The sequence below is a fragment of the Rhinoraja longicauda genome, chromosome 7 (genome assembly GCF_053455715.1).
Source record: "Rhinoraja longicauda isolate Sanriku21f chromosome 7, sRhiLon1.1, whole genome shotgun sequence".
NCBI lineage: Eukaryota > Metazoa > Chordata > Chondrichthyes > Rajiformes > Arhynchobatidae > Rhinoraja > Rhinoraja longicauda.
In genome coordinates, this window is record NC_135959.1 from 40011546 (window position 1) to 40034875 (window position 23330).

General features: G+C 43.8%; 1 protein-coding gene across 1 annotated transcript in view; it reads left to right on the forward strand.

The window, feature by feature from the left end:
* The first annotated feature begins 1152 nt into the window (after window positions 1–1152).
* The window catches only part of LOC144595184 (serine/threonine-protein kinase DCLK1-like), a 121908-nt gene continuing 99730 nt past the window's right edge, over window positions 1153–23330 (forward strand). Inside the window, exons 1-3 of the mRNA XM_078402345.1 lie at window positions 1153–1324; window positions 2002–2382; window positions 17307–17653. Of these exons, the coding sequence (XP_078258471.1) occupies window positions 2013–2382; window positions 17307–17653 (717 nt within the window). The 5' untranslated portion in view covers window positions 1153–1324; window positions 2002–2012. The remainder of the gene's footprint in view (window positions 1325–2001; window positions 2383–17306; window positions 17654–23330) is intronic.

Consider the following 23330-nt stretch of genomic DNA (forward strand, 5'->3'; position numbering starts at 1 on the left):
ACATGGGCAGGACCTACACAGCGAATGGTAGGGCTCTGGGGAGTGTTGTAGAGCAGAGGGATCGAGGAGTGCAAGTACATAGTTCCGTGAAAATGGCACCACGGGTAAATAGGGTGGTCAAAAAAGCTTTTGGCACATTGGCCTTCATCAGAATATTGAGCTTGGAAGTTGGGACATCATGTTGCAGTTATACAAGATGTTGGTTTGGTCTCCTTGTTACAGGAAAGATGGTGTCAAGCTGAAAAGGGTGCAGAGAAGATTTACGAGGATGTTGCCAGTTGAGTGCCTGAGTTATAGGGAGAGGTTGAGAAGGTTGGGACTCTATTCCTTGGACCACATGTAACATTTTTACACAAAGGTTGTTCGGTATATGGAACAAGCTGACGGAGGAGGTAAGAAACATTTAAATCTCCTTAAGAAACATTTAAGAAACATTTGGGCAGGTACTCTCTCCAGGAGCATCCCAATTTTTTTTTAATTACAAGATGGACTTTTGATAAAGATCACAAGTGCATGAAGAGCTCTCTGCAGGAAGAATTCATTCGATTTTTATAACATTGCTAAAATGTTGCAATCCGCCCTTTCTCGATATAAATGTTTCTTTTTTGTGTAACATTGCTAACGTTGCAATTCACCTCTTTATATAAATATATCTCCTTTGTATACTAAGACGTTGCAATTCACTATTCCCTTTTATATAAATGTTTCTCTTTTGTATAACATTGGCTTATAAGTTACAATGCACTTTTCCCTTTCATATGAATGTTTCTCTTTTATATAACAATTACTTATATGTTGCAATTCACTTTTCCCTTTTGTATAAATGTTTCTCTTTTGTATAACATTGCTTACATGATGCAATTCACTTTTGTCTGATATAAATGTTTCTCTTTTGTATAACATCGTTAAATGTTGCAATTCACCTCTGCATTCTCTATTCCCATCTCAACATCAGTCAGCGTTAACGCTGGTTAGCATCTTTAGTTGACACACATATTAAAACAACTTGGATGAATCGTTCTGTTCACAAGCCGGATGAGCCGGGATGTGATTTAAACCGGTGAATACTTTCTCTGGGGAGGATGAGAGGAGGGTGTGAGTGGTGCGAAGGGTGAATGTAAATGAGGGATGGGCCAATTCAAATAGCAGGCAGTCAGCAGTGGCAGAAGAAGCAAGCAGCTGCTGCCCCCCTTCCAACTCACAGAACTGATACAGAGAGCTCCGGAGACACAACAAAGGCAAGCAGCACCTCTTTCACCTAATAACGTTCATTGAGAAGAAAAACCGTGACATAAAAGGGACCCACCTCTACCTGCAGATATTAGTATGTATCACGTTACATTTCCTCTTGCAATATCCAGCGGCTTTAAACCGCAGCCTGCAGAATGCAAAATATATATTTCATTTATTTCTTTTTAAAAAGGGCCTTTCTTCCATTGAATTAAATGTTGATTTGCAACATGTAAAATAAATATTTTTATTGATTATTTAGTAAAGAGGGCTTCTTCACCCACCCCGCTCTGAATTAAATGTAGATTGATTATTTTGTAAAGCGGGTTCCCCCTTCTAAATTTAAGTGGTTTGCAGAATGCAAAATAAATATTTTCTAAATTTATTCTTAATTTTACTATTTGTAACGAGAGCGTTTCCTCCCTTTGAGTCGGCTTTCACCGTGTAAAATATATATTTTAATTTGCTATTTTGTAACGCAAGCTCCCTCTCTCCCTCCCCTTTTGAGTTAAGTGCTGCCTTACAAAATGTGGAATGAATATTTTTGTATTAAATTGATTATTTGTTGAGGAGGGCTTTCTCGCCACTGAATTAAGTGTTGATTTGTAGCATACGAAATAAATATTTTTTTAATTGACTATCTTGCAATGAGGGCTGTTTTTCCCCTCTGAGTTAAGTGGTGATATTCCTTTGTTAGAAAGCAACCTGGTGTTGGGAGATAAAGATAAATTCATACGTCCTTTTTATTTTTGCTCTAAAAAATAATTGCAGATCAGTTGGACATGGACAGAGACCTGGAGTTCGAGCATTTTGACGAGCGAGACAAGGCTTTGAGATACGGCCGGGGCTCCCGTCTCAATGGGTTACCCAGCCCCACACACAGTGCCCACTGCAGCTTCTACCGAACCCGGACTCTGCAAACGCTTAGCTCCGAGAAAAAGGCCAAGAAAGTGCGTTTTTACCGCAACGGGGACCGCTATTTCAAAGGCATCGTCTATGCAGTGTCTCAGGACCGCTTCCGCTCCTTCGAGGCGCTGCTGGCTGATCTCACCCGGACTCTCTCCGACAATGTCAATCTGCCCCAGGGAGTTCGTGTCCTCTACACCATCGATGGGCTGAGGAAGGTAACCAGGTTGGAAGAGCTAGTGACAGGTGCGTAACCAAAGCACAAAGTTTTTTTTTAAAAACCCCGTCGTGTACTCTCATACTATGTCAGCATTTAAGAGATATTTGGACAGGTACCATGCAGAAACAAGGGACTTGCAGATGCTGGTTTACACAAAAGATAGACACGAAATGCTGGAGTAACTCAGCGGGTCAGGCAGCATCTCTGAAGAAAAGGAATAAGTGACGTCTGGAGTTGAAACACTTCATCAGACTGAGAGTGGTTATTCTTCAGAAATATGGACTTGTGAGAAGCTGCCCAAACAAGATAGTCATAGAAGCTAGACACAAAATGCTGGAGTAACTCAGTGGGACTGGCAGCATCTCTGGAGAGAAGTAATGGGCAATGTTTTCCGTCACCCATTCCTTCGCTAATGATCAGTTCCTCCATAATGATCAGTTCCTCCATAATGATGTTACTCGAGCATTTTGTGTCTATCTTCAGTTTAAACCAGCATTTGCAGTTCCTTCCTACACAAGATAGTCATAGACACATACGATGTGGAAACAGGCCCTTCGGCCCAACTTGCCCACACCAACCAACATGTCCCATCTACATTAGTCCCACCTGCCTGTGTTTGCCCCATATCCCTCTAAACCTGTCTTATCCATGTACCTGTTTAAATGTTTCTTAAACGTTGTCATAGTCCCTACCTCAACTATCCCTTCCGGCAACTCATTCCATACACTCGCCACCCTTTGTATATATTTTAAAAAAAGGTAACCCTCGGGTTCTTATTAAATCTTACCCCCCTCAATTTAAACCTATGTTCTCTGGTTCTTGAATCCCCTGCTCTGAGCAAGAGACTCTGTGCATCTACCTGATCTATTCCTCTCACGACTTTGTACACAAATGCAGAGCGAAAATAAGACACAAAGTGCTGGAGTAGCTCAGCGGGTCAGGCAGCATCTCTGGAGAACACTGATAGGTAACATTTCAGTTCCAGACCCTTCCTCAGACTGATTGGGGGTGGGTGGGTGGGCGGGGCAGGGGTTGTGTAGAAAACTGCAAAAGGGGGAGAGACAATTCAGTCTGAAGAAGGGTCCCTATCCAAAATGTCACCTATCCATGTTCTCCTGAGATGCTGCCTGACCCACTGTGTTACTCCAGCATGGTGTGTTTTTATGGCCAGGTACATCCATAGGAAAGGTTTTGAGGGACATGGGCCAAATGTGGGCAAATCTGGCATCTCGGTCGGCATGGAAGAGTAGGGCCGAAGGGCCTGTTTCTGTGCTGTATGACACTATGACTCTTCTGTTTCTGCACTGGGTGACAGAAGGGAATCTATTAGCAGGGAGATATTTCATCATCTTGGCCAGACAAATAAAGTCTAACCTCTCGCATGCTCAGTTTAAACAATGTGCAGTTTCAGCTTTGTACTGATTGAAGATTCAACTATCAGTGAATTAAAGTGGTAACATGTCTCAATGGGGAAAAAAAAGGATGAATACGTGAGCTTTATCTCCAGCTTTGAATTGGGCTCATTCTAAAAGAGAAATGGTTTGCAGATTAAATCCTTCTCTTATTTTTGTTTCCTCTCAGCTGAGGGACTTGGATCCAAAAATATAATTTATTTCTAATGAGCTGTTAAGGTGCATAAACTCCCACCCATTAGTAGATCCTGACCTTTTTAGAAACAATTAAATCTGAATTACTTATAAATCTGCCGACCATTTTTTCCCCCCTGTTATTTGGAATTTGCTGCAGTGAATGGGGATCACGGCTGTGCGTGTATAGATTGGCAGATAATATTGGGGGAGAATATAAAACACCCCAAGTTATATTGCATTATGATGGCAAGAGGAGAGAGGTATTTTAATTGAAGGTTTGCAGAACATGCAACAAATTGGGGGGAGAGCACAAAGAATATGTCAGTATGCTCCTTTTTTTTAAACCGTGGTGATAATTAAATTAAAATGCGATTTATTTGATTTGCCAATGACCTAATTTAAACAACCACCATGAATGAAACCAACTAAATATAGAAATTGTTGTGTTGTAAATAGGTCTGTGCAAGGGAAGCACGGATGTACAGAATATCTGCAGTGCCCCACACAAAGGGGAGCACAGGGTGGAGTCAGATTGCTTCCTTTGGCCTCTTTGAAAGATGGTCTGTCCACGATATTCCTTTGTCATTACCATAAACCCTGTTCACCAAATTGAAAATATATTTGTACTGATCTGGGTTGAATTATTGGCGACTGCTGGCCACATTACATAGAGAGAATGTGACCTATTGATGTATAGCAGTTGTACAGGTAGCATTTACTACAAACCCTGGTTAGCACTGATAAAGACTGAATTTATTTCCAATATCTCATCTATTAAGCTATTTTTAAGGATAGACTTTCACCATTTTGTATCATTGGCCTTCTGTTAAAAGTGGATGCACCAATGGATGTTTAAAGGCTTTAATTGTTAATGTAAGATGCATATTTTAAAAGGTCAGTTCCCTTTAAGATTGCTAAATGTGTTGCATACACTAATTGTTCCTTTTAGCTTTAGGTTTATTATTGTCACATGTACTGAGATACTTTATTATTGTGTGTACCGAGGTACAGTGAGAAATCCATTGTTTTGCATGCTATCCAATTAGATCAAATATATGGCACATCGACGTAGTGGTAGAATTGCTGTGTCAGAGCGCCAGAGACCCAAGTTTGATCCTGACTACTGGTGCTGTCTGTATGGAGTTTGCACATTCTCCCTGTGACCGTGGGTTGTCTTCGGGTGCTCTGGTTTCCTCCCACACTCCAAAGTCGTACAGATTTGCAGGTTAATTGGCTTTGGAAAAATTGTAAATTGTACCTAGTGTGTAGGATAGTGTTGGTGTACGGAGTGATCGATAGTGCTGACTCGGTGGGCCAAAGGGCCTGTTTCCGTGCTGTATCTCTAAAGTCCAAAGTCACCCAAAGGAAATCCACGCGGTCACAGGAAGAACTTGCAAACTGCACATAGACAGCACCCGAGGTCAGGATCGAACCCGGGTCTCTGGGGCTGTGAGGCAGCAGCTCTACTCGCTACGCTACTGTGCCACTCTGGTGGTCAGTGTGGGCTCGGTGGGCTGAAGGGCCTGTTTCCACATTTTATTATTAAAACTTCAGCCCCATTCTGCTGATCTTTGGCCCCCCGATGTGGAAGGGTGGGACGGGGTCGGGGGGATCTGCAGCTAGGACTGACCAAGCCGGCCATTGGTGGGTCATGGCAGCCAGGGGCTCCACGCAGTCCGACGGCCCAACCTCCTTGCGGGCTTGTGTACATGCCCATGTGTCCCTGGAGAGGGAGTGCAAGGTGTCCACAGGCACCGTTTCAGCATTCCAGGACCGCTGGGTGCCGTAAGGGCTTGAGTGCTTCTTAGATGAAAGTTAAAATGGCTTGGTTTGATACTTGTTTCGTAGTCATACAGCATGGAAACGTGGCCTTCGGCCCAACTTGTCCATACCAACCAACATTCCCCATCTATACGAGTTCCACCTGCCCGTAATTGGTCCACATCCCACATTTCCTATCCATGTACCTATACAAATGTCTTTTAAATGTTGTTATAGTACTGCCTCAACCGCCTCCTCTGGCAGCTCATTCCATATACCCACCACCCTCTGAGTGAAAACGTTTTTATCGGGTTGCTGTTATACCTTTCCCCTCTCATCTCAAGCCTACATAGAATCATCGAAACATGGAAAAATGGGTGCAGTGATAGGCCATTCAGCCCTTCGAGCTAGCACCACCATTCAATATGGCTGATCATCTAAAATCAGTACCCCGTTCCTGCTTTTTCCCCATATCCCTTCATTCCTTTACCCCTAAGAGCTAAATCTAACTCTCTCTATGTCCTCTATTTCTTAATTCCCTAACTCTGGATAAAATACTCTGTGTTTTTATCCTATCTATTCTCGTGATCTTACACACTTCTATAAAATCACCCCTCCTCTCTTGCGCTCCAAGGAATAAAGACCTAGCCTACCCAACCTCTCCCTAGAGCTCAGGCCCTTGAGTCCTGGCAACATCCTCATAAATCTTCACTCCACCCTTTCCAGCTGAACAACAGCTTTCCTATAACAGGGTGACCAAAACTGAATACAATACTCTGAATTTGGACTCACCAATGTCTTGTACAACTTTAATATAAACCCCCAACTTCTTTACTCAATACTCTGACTTGTATCATAGAGTCATACAACACAGAAGCAGCCCCTTCGGTCCTAAATGCCCATGTTGACCAAGATGCCCCATCTGCCCACATTTGGTCGTATCCCTCTTAACCTTTGCTATCCTTGAGTATATATTTTTTTGGATTGGTCTCTCCTTAGAAAAGTGTTTTGGTTGTCATTTTGTACTTGTAAATTAACTTAGACTTGTAAACAAAACTAAACAAGAAGCCACCCATCCTCTTCCTCTCCCTTCAGTGATCACACAATGTGCCAGTAAATTAATTCTCAACACATCTTCCAGCTAAGGATATCCAAACCATTTTTGCCTTTCCCCAGGGAAAACACAGGGCTTTCTGCTGGATATTATTTTACAATAAATGCTCAGTAACTAGAGTTCAGCTAACTGGAGAGAGATTGTTAAAGGCTATAAAAACAATAATATACTGGGTGATGGTTTAAGAGAATTCGCAAGGGGGGGTGGGTGGGGGGGGGCACAGTGGCACAGCGGCACAGCAGGTAGAATCATCTCCTCACAGCGCCAGAGACCAAGTTCAATCCTGACCTAGGGTGCTGTCGATGGAGTTTGTATATTCTCCATGTGACCGTGTGGGCTTCCTCTGGGTCGTTGGATTTCCTCTCACATCCCAAAGATGTGTGGGTTTGTAGGTTAATTGGTCCCTGTAAATTGTCGCTAGTGTGTAGGGAGTGGATAAGAAAGTGGGATAACATAGAACTAGCGTGAATGGGTATCGATGGTCAGCATGGAGTCGGTGAGCCAAAGATCCTGTTTCCACACTATGCCTCAAAACAAATTTGTATGAATGAGGAAGGCACGTAATTAATATGAAATAATTCAATATTTAGTCTGAAGGATTCCGATCCAAAACATTGCCTATCCTTTTTATCCAGAGATGTTGCCTGACCCCCGCTGAGTTACTCCATGACGTTGTGTTTTGTCTTTGAAATAATTCAATGTTCTTTGTCGATTATTACGATGGACTGACTGCACACTGATTCCACAGGATCTTTTTACTGTTTGAATGTTTTGAATCATTTCGCAAAATGAAGTAATTAGTGTTATTCATTTTTCTTCCCACGTACTTTTTGATTCCATGTTATTAATTCAAAGTAATTGATATCTTGGTTTAACGTGGACTTGTGGGGCTGAAGGGCCTGTTTCTGTGCTGTATAACTCTGTACATCAAGCCCTCAATTCTCTTCTGATTCTCCATGAACTAAAATGGCACTTTCTATCGATCAGCTAATCTGTCAACTATTCTCAAACTGCGATTGGCAACTTAGTTTTATTTGTAGACTTGTATTGGTTTATGAAGACACAAACAATCTCCCAGATGTACTAGAGGACCGAGGATTTAAGGAGACAGAAGAACTGATAGAAATTTGCATTAGGCAAGAAATGGTATAAGAAAATAACTGCAGATGCTGGTACAAATCGATTTATTCACAAAATGCTGGAGTAACTCAGCAGGTCAGGCAGCATCTCGGGAGAGAAGGAATGGGTGACGTTTCGGGTCGAGACCCTTCTTCAGACTGAAATTTCTTCAGGGGAGAAATAGTATTGGGTTGACTGATGGGACTGAAGGCTGATAAATCCCCAGGGCCTGATGGTCTGCATCCCAGGGTACTCGAGGAGGTGGCTCTAGAAATCGTGGACGCATTGGTGATCATTTTCCAATGTTCAATAGATTCGGGATCAGTTCCTATGGATTGGAGGGTAGCTAATGTTATCCAACTTTTCAAGAAAGGAGCAAGAGAGAAAACGGTGAATTATAGACCAGTTAGCCTGACATCAGTGGTGGGGAAGATGCTGGAGTCAATTATTAAAGAGGTAATAACGGCGCATTTGGATAGCAGTAAAAGGATTGGTCCAAGTCAGCATGGATTTATGAAAGGGAAATCCTGCTTGACTAATCTTCTGGAATCTTTTAAGGATGTGACAAGTAAAATGGATGAAGGAGAGCCAGTGGATGTAGTGTATCTAGACTTTCAGAAAGCCTTTGATAAGGTCCCACACAGAAGGTTGGTGAGCAAAATTAGAGCACATGGTATTGGGGGTAGGGTATTGACATGGATAGAGAATTGGTTGGCAGACAGGAAGCAAAGAGTCGGAATAAACGGGTCCTTTACAGAATGGCAGGCAGTGGCGAGTGGAGTGCCGCAAGGCTCGGTGCTGGGGCTGCAACAATTTACAATATATATTAATGGTTTGGATGATGGAATTAGAAGTAACACTAGCAAGTTTGCAGATGACACAAAGCTGGGTGGCAGTGTGAACTGTGAAGAGGATGTTAGGAGGTTGCAGGGTGACTAGAACAGGTTGAGTGAGTGGGCGGATGCATAGCAGATGCAGTATAAAGTAGATAAATGTGAGGTTATCCACTTTGGCGGCAAAAACAAGGAGGCTGATTATTATCACAATGGTGTCAGATTAGGTAAAGGGGAAGTGCAACGAGACCTTGGTGTCCTTGTACACTAGTCACTGAAAGTAAGCGTACAGTTACAACAGGCAGTGAAGAAAGCTAGTGGCATGTTGGCCTTCATAATGAGATGATTTGAGTATAGGAGCATGGAGGTCCTTCTGCAGTTGTATAGGGCCCTGGTGAGACCACATCTGGAGTATTGTGTGCAGTTCTGGTCTCCTAATTTGAGGAAGGAAGTCCTGGCTATTGAGGTAGTGCGGTGTAGGTTCACGAGGTTAATCCCTGGGATGGAGGGACTGTCATCTGAGGAAAGATTGGAAAGACTGGGCTTGTATTCACTGGAATTTAGGAGGATGAGAGGGGATCTTATAGAGACGTATAAAATTATAAAAGGACTGGACAACCTCGATGCAGGAAAAATGTTCCCAATGTTGGGGAGTCCAGAACCAGGGGCCATGGTCTTAGAATAAAGGGGAGGCCATTTAAAACTGAGGTGAGAAGAAACATTTTCACCCAGAGAGTTGGGAATTTGTGAAATTCTCTGCCACAGAGGGCAGTGGAGGCCAATTCACTGGATGAATTTAAAAGAGAGTTAGATAGAGTTCTAGGGGCTAGAGGAATCAAGGGATATGGGGAGAAGGCAGGCTCAGGTTACTGATTGTGGGTGATCAGCCATGATCACAATAAATGGTGGTGCTGGCTCGAAGGGCCACATGGCTGTCTCCTGCACCTATTTTCTATGTTTCTATGATTGTCACATATACTGAGGAGTATAAAACGTTACTTTGTCAGCTATCCACTCGTATCACGCCATACATGAGAACATGCGACGATGCAAAAGAGAAAATTAAGAGTGCAGCATGTAGCTTTGCAGCTGCAAAGAAAGTGCAGATTTAAAAAAGTGCAAGGATTTCAAGAGTAGATTGGAAGATCAGGAATTCATCCTTGGTATTTGGGAGGTTCCAAGAGCCTGATAACAGAGGGGAAGAAGCTGTTCTTGAATGTGGTGGTGCACGCTTTCAAACTTCTGCCAGGAGACGAGGAGGAGGAGAAATGACCAGGGGGGTGAGTGGTCTTTGATTGTGTTGGCTGTTTTCCTGAGGCAATGTAAAGTGTAAATGGAGTCAACGGTGGGGAATTTGGTCTGTGTGATGGACTGGGCTACATCCACAACTCTGCTTTCCTTGATTTTTATCTGGCACCACCTTTTGCTTTTCTGAGGCAGCATGAAGTGTGGATAGAGTCAATGATGGGGAGTCTGGTGTGTGTGATGGACTGGATTACATTCCAAATCTCTGCGACCTTGGGCAGAGCTGTTTCAAAACCAAACTATGATGCAATGGGATAGCTTGCTTTCTGTGACGCATTTGTAGAGATCAGTTAGAGTCGTTGGAAACATGCCAAATATCTTTGGTCTTCTGATGACGTTGGTGTGCTTTCGTGGGCCTGATGTCAATATGGTTGGTTCAGGACAAATTGGTGATATTTACACCTGGGAATTTGAAGCTCTCATCCATCTCCACCCCTGCTTCCCAACATCGAGAACTAGCTCCTTCATCTTGCTGACATTGAGGAAGAGGTTATTGTCCTGACACCATGTCACCAAGTGGCCTATCTCCTCCCTCTACTCTGTCTTATTACTGTTTGTGATCTGACCCACCACAATTGGGTCATCTGCAAACTTGTAGATGGGGTAGGAGCTGAATTTGGCTGCCAGTCATGAGTGCACAGGGAGTATAGTAGGGGACTGGGAACTCATCCTTGTGGGGCACCAATATTGAGAGTGATTGTGGAGTAGGTGTTGTCACCTATCTTACTGATTCATCTATCCACATTCTCCACAGATGCTGCCTGACTCCAGCATTTTGTGGGGGGTTTTTGTGATTGAAAGCTCATTAGTTTTTCCGTTGCCTCTTCTTAATATATTGAATCCAGCCCAGTTCTTCCCCTTGATTGTATGTTTAGGTTTAGGTTTATTATTGTCACATGTTCTGAGGTACAATGAAAAGATTTGTTTTGCATGCTATTCAATCAGATCAGATAATAATGTGCATAAATACTCGAGCCAAACTCAAGTACAATAGGTAGAGCAAAGGGGAAGATCCAGAATGCAGAATATAGTTCTCAACATTGTAGTGCATCTGTTCCATAGACAAAGTCCAATTCCTGCAACGGGGGTAGAGGTGAATCGGACATTATCCAATATCCTAGCTTATGCAAGGACCGTTCAGAAGCTGGATAACACAAGGGAAAAAGCTGTTTGCTGAGTCTGATGATGCATGCTTTCAAGCTTTTGTACCTTCTGCTGGATGGGAGCTGGGAGAAGAAGGAATGACCGGGGTGGCACATCTTTGATTATGTTGGCTACATTTCTGTTTAGTTTAGTTTATTGTCATGTGTACCGAGGTACAGTGAAAAGCTTTTGTTGCGTACAAACCAGTCAGTGGAAAGACATTACATGATTAATTGAGCCATTCACTTTATACAGATACATGATAAAGGAAATAATGTGAATAATGTTTAGTGTAGGATAAAGCCAGTAAAGTCCAATCAAAGCTAGTCCAAGGTTTGGGGTGGCACAGTGACACTGTGGTAGAGTTGCTGCCGTATAATTCCATGGACCTGGATTCAATCCCAACCAGGGGTGATGTCTATATGGAGTTTGTATGTTCTCCCTGTGACCACATGGATTTTCTCCAAGATCTTCGGTTTCCTCCCACACTCCAAAGACGTACAGGTTTGTAGGTTAATTGGCTTGGTATGAATGTAAATTATCCCTAGTGCATAGGATGGTATTAATGTGCAGTGATCGCTGGTCGGTGTGGGATCAGTGGGCTGAAGTGTCTGTTTCCACGACTTATCTCTAAATTAAATTAAACTCCAATGAGCTAGATAGTAGTTCAGGACCGCTTTCTAGTTGTGGTAGGATGGTTCAGTTGCCTGATAACAGCTGGAAAGAAACTGTCACTGAATCTGGAGGTGTGCATTTTCACACTTGATCTGTCGTTTTCACACCTTACCTTTCCATATCTCGAGTTTCTATCTCCCCTGTCTGTCAGTCTGAAGAAGGGTTTTGACCAGAAACGTCACCCGTTCCTTTTCTCCAGAGATGCTGCCTGACCTGCTGAGTTACTCCAGCATTTTGAGTCTCTTTGGTGTAAACCAGCACCAGCAGTTCCTACCTATACCTTTTGCCCGATGGGAGAAAAGAGGGAGTGGCCAGGGTGTGACTTGTCCTTGATTATGCTGGTGGCCTTGCAGAGACTGTGTGAAGTGGGGATAAATGGGTCCCTTTCAGAATGACAGGCAGTAACTAGTGGGGTACCGCAAGGCTTGGTGCTGGGACCGCAGCTATTTACTATACATTAATGACTTGGATGAAGGGATTAAAAGCACCATTAGCAAATTTGCAGATGATACAAAGCTGGGTGGTAGTGTGAACTGTGAGGAAGATGCTATGAGGTTGCAGGGTGACTTGGACAGGTTGTGTGAGTGGGCGGATGCATGGCAGATGCAGTTTAATGTGGATAAGTGTGAGGTTATCCGCTTTGGTGGTAAGAATAGGAAGGCAGAGTATTATCTGAATGGTGTCAAGTTAGGAACAGGGGACGTACAACGAGATCTGGGTGTCCTAGTGCATCAGTCACTGAAAGGAAGCATGCAGGTACAGCAGGCAGTGAAGAAAGCCAATGGAATGTTGGCCTTCATAACAAGAGGAGTTGAGTAGAGGAGCAAAGAGGTCCTTCTGCAGTTGTACAGGGCCCTAGTGTTGGGTGCAGTGTGCAGTTTTGGTCTCCAAATTTGAGGAAGGATATTCTTGTTATTGAGGGCGTGCAGCATAGGTTTACTAGGTTAATTCCCGGAATGGCGGGACTGTCATATGTTGAAAGACTGGAGTGACTAGGCTTGTATATACTGGAATTTAAAAGGATGAGAGGAGATCTTATCGAAACGTATAAGATTATTAAGGGGTTGAACACGTTAGAGGCAGGAAACATGTTCCCAATGTTGGGGGAGTCCAGAACAAGGGGCCACAGTTTAAGAATAAGGGGTATGCCATTTAGAACTGAGATGAGGAAAAACATTTTCAGTCAGAGAGTTGTGAATCTGTGGCAGTGGAGGCCAATTCTCTGAATACATTCAAGAGAGAGCTGGATAGAGCTCTTAAGGATAGCGGAGTCAGGGGGTATGGGGAGAAGGCAGGAACGGGGTACTGATTGAGAATGATCAGCCATGATCACATTGAATGGCGGTGCTGGCTTGAAGGGCCGAATGGCCTCCTCCTGCACCTATTGTCTATTGTAAGTATAAATTGAGTCAATGGAAGGGAAGTTGGTTTGTGTGATGGTCTGGGCTGCGTCCACAATTCTCTGCAATTTCTGAGGCAGTAAACACAATAATGATACCAATACCAATATCTACTTCATCTCCACTGACCTTGCGATCCAAGTCTTGAACATAGATGTATTTAATATAACACAATTATAATAAAACCAACACTAAAACCAAATCAATTACCATCCAAATATTGCCGGATGGGAGTGGAGAGAAGCAGGAATGACCGGGGTGGGACAAGTCTTTGATTATAGTAAGATTATTGACTGATTCAGGCATGTTGCTTCTCATTTTCTGAAAGCTGTCCTGTATCCACTTGATACACTGCCTTTGGATCTCGATCTGTTTCTGCTTCTAACAGAATACGTGAATATTAAAGACTTCTATCTGAGCCTGGTGGGATGTGTGAGTTATTCCCATCAGTCTTGCATGCTCTTTCTCTCCTCCTCTGCCCAGCGAAGATCTATGAACTGCTCTTCTTGACTGATATATCTCCATTTTAATAGTGTATTATATCTCGTTAATACTTTCAAGCACGTACACACACTCCCAGTCATGTTTAACTCTGTGATAGCCATTTGGAGTTGATTTAAGCCTTCATGTCTTAAGAAGGGTCCCGACCCAGAACATCACCCATCATTTTTCCCCAGAGATGCTGCCTGACCCACTGAGCTACTCCAGCACATTGTGTCTATCTTTGGTGTAAAAAACATCTGCAATTCTTTGTTATTACTCTATATTGCTTCTGTATTATTGTGGAGAACCTTATTTTTCAAGCCAAAGCTAATATTATTTATATGTTTTGTCATTACTGCATTTTTCTATTGACATTATCTTCAACACCATTAATACTATGAATTTGGTTATAGTTTTTATTGATACAGCATGGAAACAGGCCCTTTAGCCCTCTGAGTCCACTCTGATCATTGATCACTTTCCATGTTATCCCACTTTCTCATCCACTCCGGACACACCAGGGAAAATTTACAGTGGCCAATTAACCTACAAACCTGCATGTCTTTACAATGTGGGAGGAAACTGGAGCACCCAGAAGAGGTCACATGCCAGCATGTGTTTGCAATGTGGGAGGAAACTCACGTGGTCACAAGGAGAACATGCAAACTCCACACAGACAGTACCCAAGATCAGGACTGAACCCGGTCTCTGGCGCTGTGAGGCAGCAGCTCTACCAGCTGTGCCTTCCCGCACTTTATAGTCATAATATTGTTCTGGCATTGAATGAAGCCATTTGGCCCATTGTGATGTATGCTGGCCCTTATAGAGTATTCCATCAAGACCTATTCCACTGAACATGAATTGGCTTTGCACATCACAGAGTCATACAGCTTAGAAATGGGTCTTTTGGGCCGATTAGTGTAAGAGGGTTGTTTATGGTTAACATGGATTTGGAGGGCTGAAGGGACTCGCTATGTGTCTCTACACAATGTATTGTACATGTTAAATATAATTGTTCTGCTTTATTGCTCTTTGCCATATTGTATGCACGTATATCTATGTCTTTCTATTTTGGCACACTCTGTATAACTGTCATTTATCCCTCTCACTGAAGCTCCTTTTTATTGCTGCTTGCACATTCTTTGTCGGTCTTATTCTAACAATACTCTTTGTTTCCTATCATTCTTGTACTATGAGCTATGATGTTAGCAAACTCCTGGCTGATATAAATGTTGCATGGTGTGGCAAGTCTTTTATCTCTCCTCCATTCTGTGTCGTTGTCTCACATGAGATGTAGAGGGGGTGACAATAGACAATAGACAATAGACAATAGGTGCAGGAGTAGGCCATTCAGCCCTTCGAGCCAGCACCGCCATTCAATGCGATCATGGCTGATCACTCAATCAGTACCCCGTTCCTGCCTTCTCCCCATACCCCCTCACTCCGCTATCCTCAAGAGCTCTATCCAGCTCTCTCTTGAAAGCATCCAACGAACTGGCCTCCACTGCCTTCTGAGGCAGAGAATTCCACACCTTCACCACCCTCTGACTGAAAAAGTTCTTCCTCATCTCCGTTCTAAATGGCCTACCCCTTATTCTCAAACTGTGGCCCCTTGTTCTGGACTCCCCTAACATTGGGAACATGTTATCTGCCTCTAATGTGTCCAATCCCCTAATTATCTTATATGCTTCAATAAGATCCCCCCTCATCCTTCTAAATTCCAGTGTATACAAGCCCAATCGCTCCAGCCTTTCAACATACGACAGTCCCGCCATTCCGGGAATTAACCTAGTGAACCTACGCTGCACGCCCTCCATAGCAAGAATATCCTTCCTCAAATTTGGAGACCAAAACTGCACACAGTACTCCAGGTGCGGTCTCACCAGGGCCCGGTACAACTGTAGAAGGACCTCTTTGCTCCTATACTCAACTCCTCTTGTTACGAAGGCCAACATTCCATTGGCTTTCTTCACTGCCTGCTGTACCTGCATGCTTCCTTTCATTGACTGATGCACTAGGACACCCAGATCTCGTTGAACTCCCCCTCCTCCTAACTTGACACCATTCAGATAATAATCTGCCTTTCTATTCTTACTTCCAAAGTGAATAACCTCACACTTATCTACATTAAACTGCATCTGCCATGTATCCGCCCACTCACACAACCTGTCCAAGTCACCCTGCAGCCTTATTGCATCTTCCTCACAATTCACACTACCCCCCAACTTAGTATCATCTGCAAATTTGCTAATGGTACTTTTAATCCCTTCGTCTAAGTCATTAATGTATATCGTAAATAGCTGGGGTCCCAGCACCGAACCTTGCGGTACCCCACTGGTCACTGCCTGCCATTCCGAAAGGGACCCATTTATCCCCACTCTTTGCTGGGGGTGAGTGGGGCTGGTGTACTGGGGTTAAAGGCGCTCTGACTGCCCTGTCCTCTGCCCAGCATGCCCAGCTTCATCTGCCTTCGGAAACACACAAAATGCTGGAGGAACTCGGCAGGTCAGACAGCATCTGTGGAGGCACTGTGGTGCAGTGGTAGAGTTGCTGCCTTTCAACATCAGAGACTCGGGTTTGATCCTGACCTTGGGTGTTGACTGTGCGGAGTTTGTGCAAAGTTTCATTACACAGAGTGTGCTGAGTGCTTGGAACTCACTGCCGGGGGTGGTGGCAGAAGCAGATACAATAGTGGCATTGAAGGGGCTTTTGGATAAGCACATGGATGTGCAGGGAATGGAGGGATATGGATCAGGTGCAGGCAAATGAGAGATGGGCTTGGCATCATGGTCGGCACAGCCAATGTGGGCCAAAGGTTCACCTGTATCCGTGCTGTACTGTTCTGTTGCAATACCACTCAATGTATATGTGGCATTTTATAATTAATTTTGTTTTAATGTAGAACTGTCACAATTAAACATTGAGCTTTTGTCGGCACTGGGCCTGTACTTGCTGGAGGTTAGAAGGATGAGGGGGGACCACATTGAAACTTACTGAATAGTAAAAGGCCTGGATAGAGTGGATGCAGAGAAGATGTTTCCACTAGTGGGAGAGTCTAGGACCAGAGGGCGCAGCCTCAGAATAAAAGGACGTACCTTTAAAAAGATGAGGAGAAATTTCTTTAATCGGAGGGTGGTCAATCTGTGGCATTCATTGCTGCAGACGATGGTGGAGGCCGTCATTGGGTATTTTTAAGGTAGAGATTGACAGATTCTTGATTAAGGGTGTCAGGTGGTATGGGGAGAAAGCAGGAGAATAGGGTTGAGAGGGAAACACAGAACACAGTCTGAAGGGTCTCAACCCGAAATGTCGCCCATTCCTTCTCTTCAGAGATGCTGCTGTCCCGCTGAGTTACTCCAGCATTTTGTGTCCATCTTCGGTTTAAACCCACATCTGCAGTTCCTTCCTACACACACAGATCAGCTGTGATTGAATGGCAGGGAAGACTTGATGGGCCGAATGGCCTAATTCGGCTCCTATAACTAATAAACTCATGAACATTATCTGTGCATCGTTGTCATTCCTCAGGGGAAAGTTATGTTTGCGCGTGTGTGGAACCGTATCGGAAGGTCGACTACACCAAGAACGTCAACCCAAACTGGTCAGTGAATGTCAAGTCTAGTGGGGCGAGTCGTAGCCCCGTACCCAACAGCAGCTCGAAGGCAGCTCCCTTGGAGACAAAGGAGAGCAAAGACTATATCCGTCCCAAGTTGGTGACCATCATCAGGAGTGGCGTCAAGCCACGGAAGGCTGTGCGAATCCTGCTGAATAAGAAGACTGCACATTCCTTTGACCAGGTGCTTACGGACATCACAGATGCCATCAAGTTGGATTCTGGAGCAGTTAAACGCTTGTACACATTAGATGGGAAGCAGGTAAAGTGCTCTCTTTTATCTACCAGTACATACAGTGGTGATAAAAACTCTTATTAATTATTCAGAGTTGAAATGGAGAAGGATGAGATGAAATAAAGTTAATGCAACTTCTTTGTTTTCTGCTTGCTATTAAGAATGCTATTATAATATTTAATTTGTTTAAATAAGGTGTATTTAGCCAACTAGGATTGCAGAGTCATTGGAGTGGCGCAGCGGGTAGAGCTGCTGCCTCAAAGCCAGAGTCCCCGGTTCGATCCTGACCTCGGGTGCTGGCTGTTTGTGGGAGTTTGTGCATTCTCCTTGTAACCATGTGGCTTTCCTCAGTGTGCTCCGGTTTCTTCCCATATCCCAAGACGTGCAGGTTTGTAAGTTAATTGGCCCCTGTAAATTGCCCCTTGTGTGTAGTGAGTGGGTGAGAAAGTGGGATAGCATAGAATTGGTGTGAATGGATGATTGGTCGGTGGGCCAAAGTGCCTGTATCCACGATGTTCCATGCTGTGTCTTTCAATCAATCCATAAAAATTCTTAATATCTTTGAAAAATTTTCTCTGGCTTCTTAAAGCCTTAATATCTTTTGGCATGTAACAGTTAATTTGCTGGACATGTGCTGACAGCTTCTTGTCCATTGCACCTAATATTGATCATTAATGGTGTAAAGCTTGTGGTTTTGGCATTAAGAGAGCATTGGCATCAGTACAACGATACTCAAAATCTATGTCAAGGATTTTCTTCAGGTGCTGCTGAAAGTGTACCATTAAATCATTCTTGTACATGCTTCAAGTTTCAATGGAAACGTCAGGAACTGCAGATGGCAGAAACCTGAACAAAATGCATTCACTGCTGGAGTAACTCAGCAGGTCAGACAGCATGTCTGGAGGACCTGGAAAGGTGACGTTTTGCGGGTCCCGACCTGAAATGTCACCTGTCCGTTCTTCCAGAGATGCTGCCTGTCCTGCTGAGTTCCCCATGTTGGGAGAGTCCAGAACCAGGGGTCACAGTTTAAGAATAAGGGGTAGTCCATTTTGAACAGATGAGGAAAAACCTTTTCAGTCAGAGAGTTGTGAATCTGTGGAATTCTCTGCCTCAGAAGACAGTGGAGGCCAATTCTCTGAATGCATTCAAGAGACAGCTAGATAGAGCTCTTAAGGATAGCGGAGTCAGGGGGTATGGGGAGAAGGCAGGAACGGGGTACTGATTGAGAATGATCCGCCATGATCACATTGAATGGCGGTGCTGGCTCGAAGGGCCGAATGGCCTCCTCCTGCACCTATTGTCTATTGTCTATCATAGTCGGCACAAACACTGTGGGCCGAAGTACCCATCCTGTGTATAATATTCTATGCCTCTCATGTTTCCTGCCTCTAACGTGTCCAACTCCTTAATAATCTTATACGTTTCGATAAGATCTCCTCTCATCCTTCTAAATTCCAGTGTATACAAGCCTAGTCGCTCCAGTCTTTCAACATATGATAGTCCCGCCATTCCGGGAATTAACCTAGTAAACCTACGCTGCACGCCCTCAATAGCAAGAATATCCGTCCTCAAATTTGGAGACCAAAACTGCACACAGCACTCCAGGTGCGGTCTCACTAGGGCCCTGTACAACTGCAGAAGGACCTCTTTGGTTCTATACTCAACTCCTCTTGTTATGAAGGCCAACATTCCATTGGCTTTCTTCACTGCCTGCTGTACCTGCATGCTTCCTTTCAGTGACTGATGCACTAGGACACCCAGATCTCGTTGTACGTCCCCTGTTCCTAATTTGACACCATTCAGATAATACACTGCCTTCCTATTCTTACCACCAAAGTGGATAACCTCACCCTTATCCACATTAAACTGCATCTGCCATGCATCTGCCCACTCGCACAACCTGTCCAAGTCACCCTGCAACCTCATAGCATCTTCCTCACAGTTCACACTACCACCCAGCTTTGTATCATCTGCAAATTTGCTAATGGTACTTTTAATCCCTTCATCCAAGTCATTAATGTATATTGTAAAGAGCTGCGGTCCCAGCACCGAGCCTTGCGGCACCCCACTAGTCACTGCCTGTCATTCTGAAAGGGACCCATTTATCCCCACTCTTTGCTTTCTGTCTGTCAACCAATTTTCTATCCATGTCAGTACCCTACCTCCAATACCATGTGCTCTAATTTTGCCCACTAATCTCCTATGTGGAACCTTGTCAAAGGTTTTCTGAAAGTCAAGGTACACCACATCCACCGGCTCTCCCCTGTGAATTTTCCTAGTTACATCCTCAAAGAATTCCAGAAGATTAGTCAAGCATGATTTCCCCTTCGTAAATCCATGCTGACTCGGAATAATCCTGTTACTACTATCCAAATGCTCCGCAATTTCGTCTTTTATAATTGACTCCAGCATTTTCCCCACCACTGATGTCAGACTAACTGGTCTATAATTTCCCGTTTTCTCTCTCCCTCCTTTCTTAAAAAGTGGGACAACATTAGCTACCCTCCAATCCACAGGAACTGGTCCTGAATCTATCGAACATTGGAAAATGATCACGAATGCGTCCACAATTTCTAGCGCCACCTCCTTAAGTACTCTGGGATGCAGACCATCAGGCCCTGGGGATTTATCAGCCTTCAGTGCCATCAGTCTACCCAACACCATTTCCTGCTTAATGTGGATTTCCTTCAGTTCCTCCGTCTCCCTAGGATCTCTGGCCTAGGATCAGCTAAACTGATTTCATCTTCCTGTACATAATACATATCTGTTTATTCCCTGCTTGACTTGGATTGTTTTCTCTGGATCATCAGAGGTTGCAGGGAGACCTGATAGAAGTATATAAAATTATGAGAGGCGTTGATAGGGTAGACAGCCAGAATCTTTTCTCAGGATGGAAATGTCAAAGACTAGAGAGCATAGCTTTTAAGGTGAGTGGGGCAAAGTTTAAAGGAGATGTGGGGGGTTAGGTTTTTACACGGGGGCTGGTTGGGGCTTGGAACGCGCTGCCGGGACGGTCCTGGATAATATTGTTCACAATAATGGCATTTAATAGCCTTTTTAGATAGATACATGGAGAGGAGATTAGTTTAACTTGGCATCATGATCAACATGGAAATTGTGGGCTGAAGGGCCTGCTCCCATGCATTTCTATTCTATGTTCTAAATGTGGGTTGCGGTTGGGAGACTCTGAGGAGGTGTCGATTCATTTAGCAAATGTCTTTTTATTGGAAAGAAAGATTGGGGGGGGGGAAATAGTTTGCTCTCCTACACAACCATATTTGACTCCAGTTTGGATGGGAAAGGGAATGGTGAAGCCTAATAAAAGGACATACATTTAGAATGGAAATCAGGAGGAATTTATTTGGTCAGAGGATGATGAATCTGTGGAATTCATTGCCACGGACGGCTGTGGAGGCCATGTCTTTTTAAAACGCAGATTGTCAAAGGTAATGGGGAGAAGGCAGGAGAATGAGGTTGAGATGGAAAGATAGATCAGCCATAATTGAATGGCGGAGTAAACCCAATGGGCCGAATGGCCTAATTCTGCTCCTATGACTTGGGAACTTATGAAGCATTGAATTAGATGAAGGTAGACACACCTGCCCATGAAGAAGTTGAGACAAGTATTTGAATTGAATTGAATTGAATACATTTTATTAGCCAAGTATGTATACATACAAGGAATTTGCCTTGGTACTTTGCTCGCAAGTAACAACACGACATACAGTGAACAATTAACAATAAAACATAAAACATTAAAACATTAAGAATAAAACATTACAGTTTAAACATGTGAAGAATGAAATAAAATACCAGAGCAAAAGGAGGCTACTGACTTTTGGTTGTTGAGTAGAGCTACTGCTCGTTGGAAAAAAACTGTTTTTATGTCTGGCTGTGGCGGCTTTGACAGTCTGGAGTTGCCTTCCAGAGGGAAGTGCTTCAAAGAGTTTGTGGCCAGGGTGAGAGGGGTCAGAGATGATCTTACCGCTCGCTTCCTGGCCCTTGCAGTGTACAGTTCGTCGATGGGGGGGAAGGTTGCAGCCAACAACCTTCTTGGCTGATCGAACGATGTGCTGCAGCCTCTGGATGTCATGCTTGGTGGCTGAGCCAAACCAGACCATGATGGGGAAGATGAGGACAGACTCTATGATGGCAGTATAAAACTGGAGCATCATTGCCTGTGGCATCTGTACCATTAATTGTCATCTGTACCAACAATGGAACAATGACATTCTTACTTGCAGCAGCTCAACAGGCCCATAAACACCGTACCCCTTGATAAATATATATAATAATCAATTATGAATGCACAGTCTTTTAGCCAGAGTATGGGAATCAAGAGCCAGGGTACATTGGTTTAAGATGAGGGGGGAAAGATTTAATAGGAATCTGAGGTGCACCTTTTTCAGTGTTGGGTATATGAAACGAGCTGCCAGAGGAGGTTGTTGTGGCAGGTACTATAATAGCTTTTAAAAGACATTTGGACAGGTACAAGGATAGGAAACATTTCGAGGGATATGGGCCAAACGCTACAACACTATTAAACACTACAACCTCCAAATTAGCTCCAATGTACGTAGACTAGGGGCATTGCTTTTGTCTTTGCACTATACCCATTTCTCCCTCCTTCGGGATGATTGCAGTTAGTGCGTTAGAAAAACAATCTAGCAAGTGATAGGTGGATAGACACAATGCTGGAGTAACTCAGAGGGAAAGGGAATATCTCTGGAGAGAAGGAATGGATGATGTTTAGGGTCGAGACCCTTCAGACTGAGAAGGAGGGGCAGAAACAGAGATAAGGAAGTGCAAGATGTGAGAATAAGATATCAAAGAGGGTGAAGTTCAAAGAAAATGTAGAATAGATAATTGTTGGGATGGAGAAAGTAACAACAAAGCAAACAGAGTTAAAATATAATCAGGGATCATCAGACTGGTCGGAGAACTGGGAAAGGGGGGGGGGGGATGGAGAAAGCGGGAAAGCAAGGGTTACTTGAAGTTACAGAAGTCATTATTCATACTGCTGGGGTGTAAGCTGCACAACCAAAATGAGGTGCTGTTCCTCCAATTTGCGCTGGGCCTCACTCTGACAATGGAGCAGGAGAAGGACAGAAAGGTCAGTGTGGGAATGGGGGAGGAGGGGGGGGGGGCGTTAAACTGTTTAGCAACTGGGAGATCAGGTAGGTTTTTGAAAACTTTAGACAAATTGAGTGGAGGTGTTCAGTGAAACGATCGCCGAGCCTGTGCTTGGTTTCGCCGATATACAGGAGTCCACACCTGGAAGTGTGGATACGGTAGATCAGGTTGGAGGAGGTGCAAGGTAAACCTCTGCCTCACCTGAAAAGACAGTCAGGGCCGGTGGACGGAGTCGAAGGAGGAGGTATAGGGACAGGTGTTGCATCTCCTGTGGTTGCAGGGTGTGAGGTGGATACAAATGAGGGGAGTTTGATTGGCAGATATGTCGACAAATGGCAGAGATGAAAAAACAAAAGGTGTGAGAAAAGGAGCAAAGAGGCGTGGAATGTTTGTTGTATGATTCTTCAGTTTGTCTGCCTGCCCCTATTTAAAAACGCAATCATCCACTTACATTCATCTATCTTAAATTAACAGCAGCATTTGAGAATAAATATAATAGAAAGTTTTTCAGTTTGAAGAGAACCAATTTGTGATTTTCAATTGTTTTACAGTTGAAAAACAATGAATTATA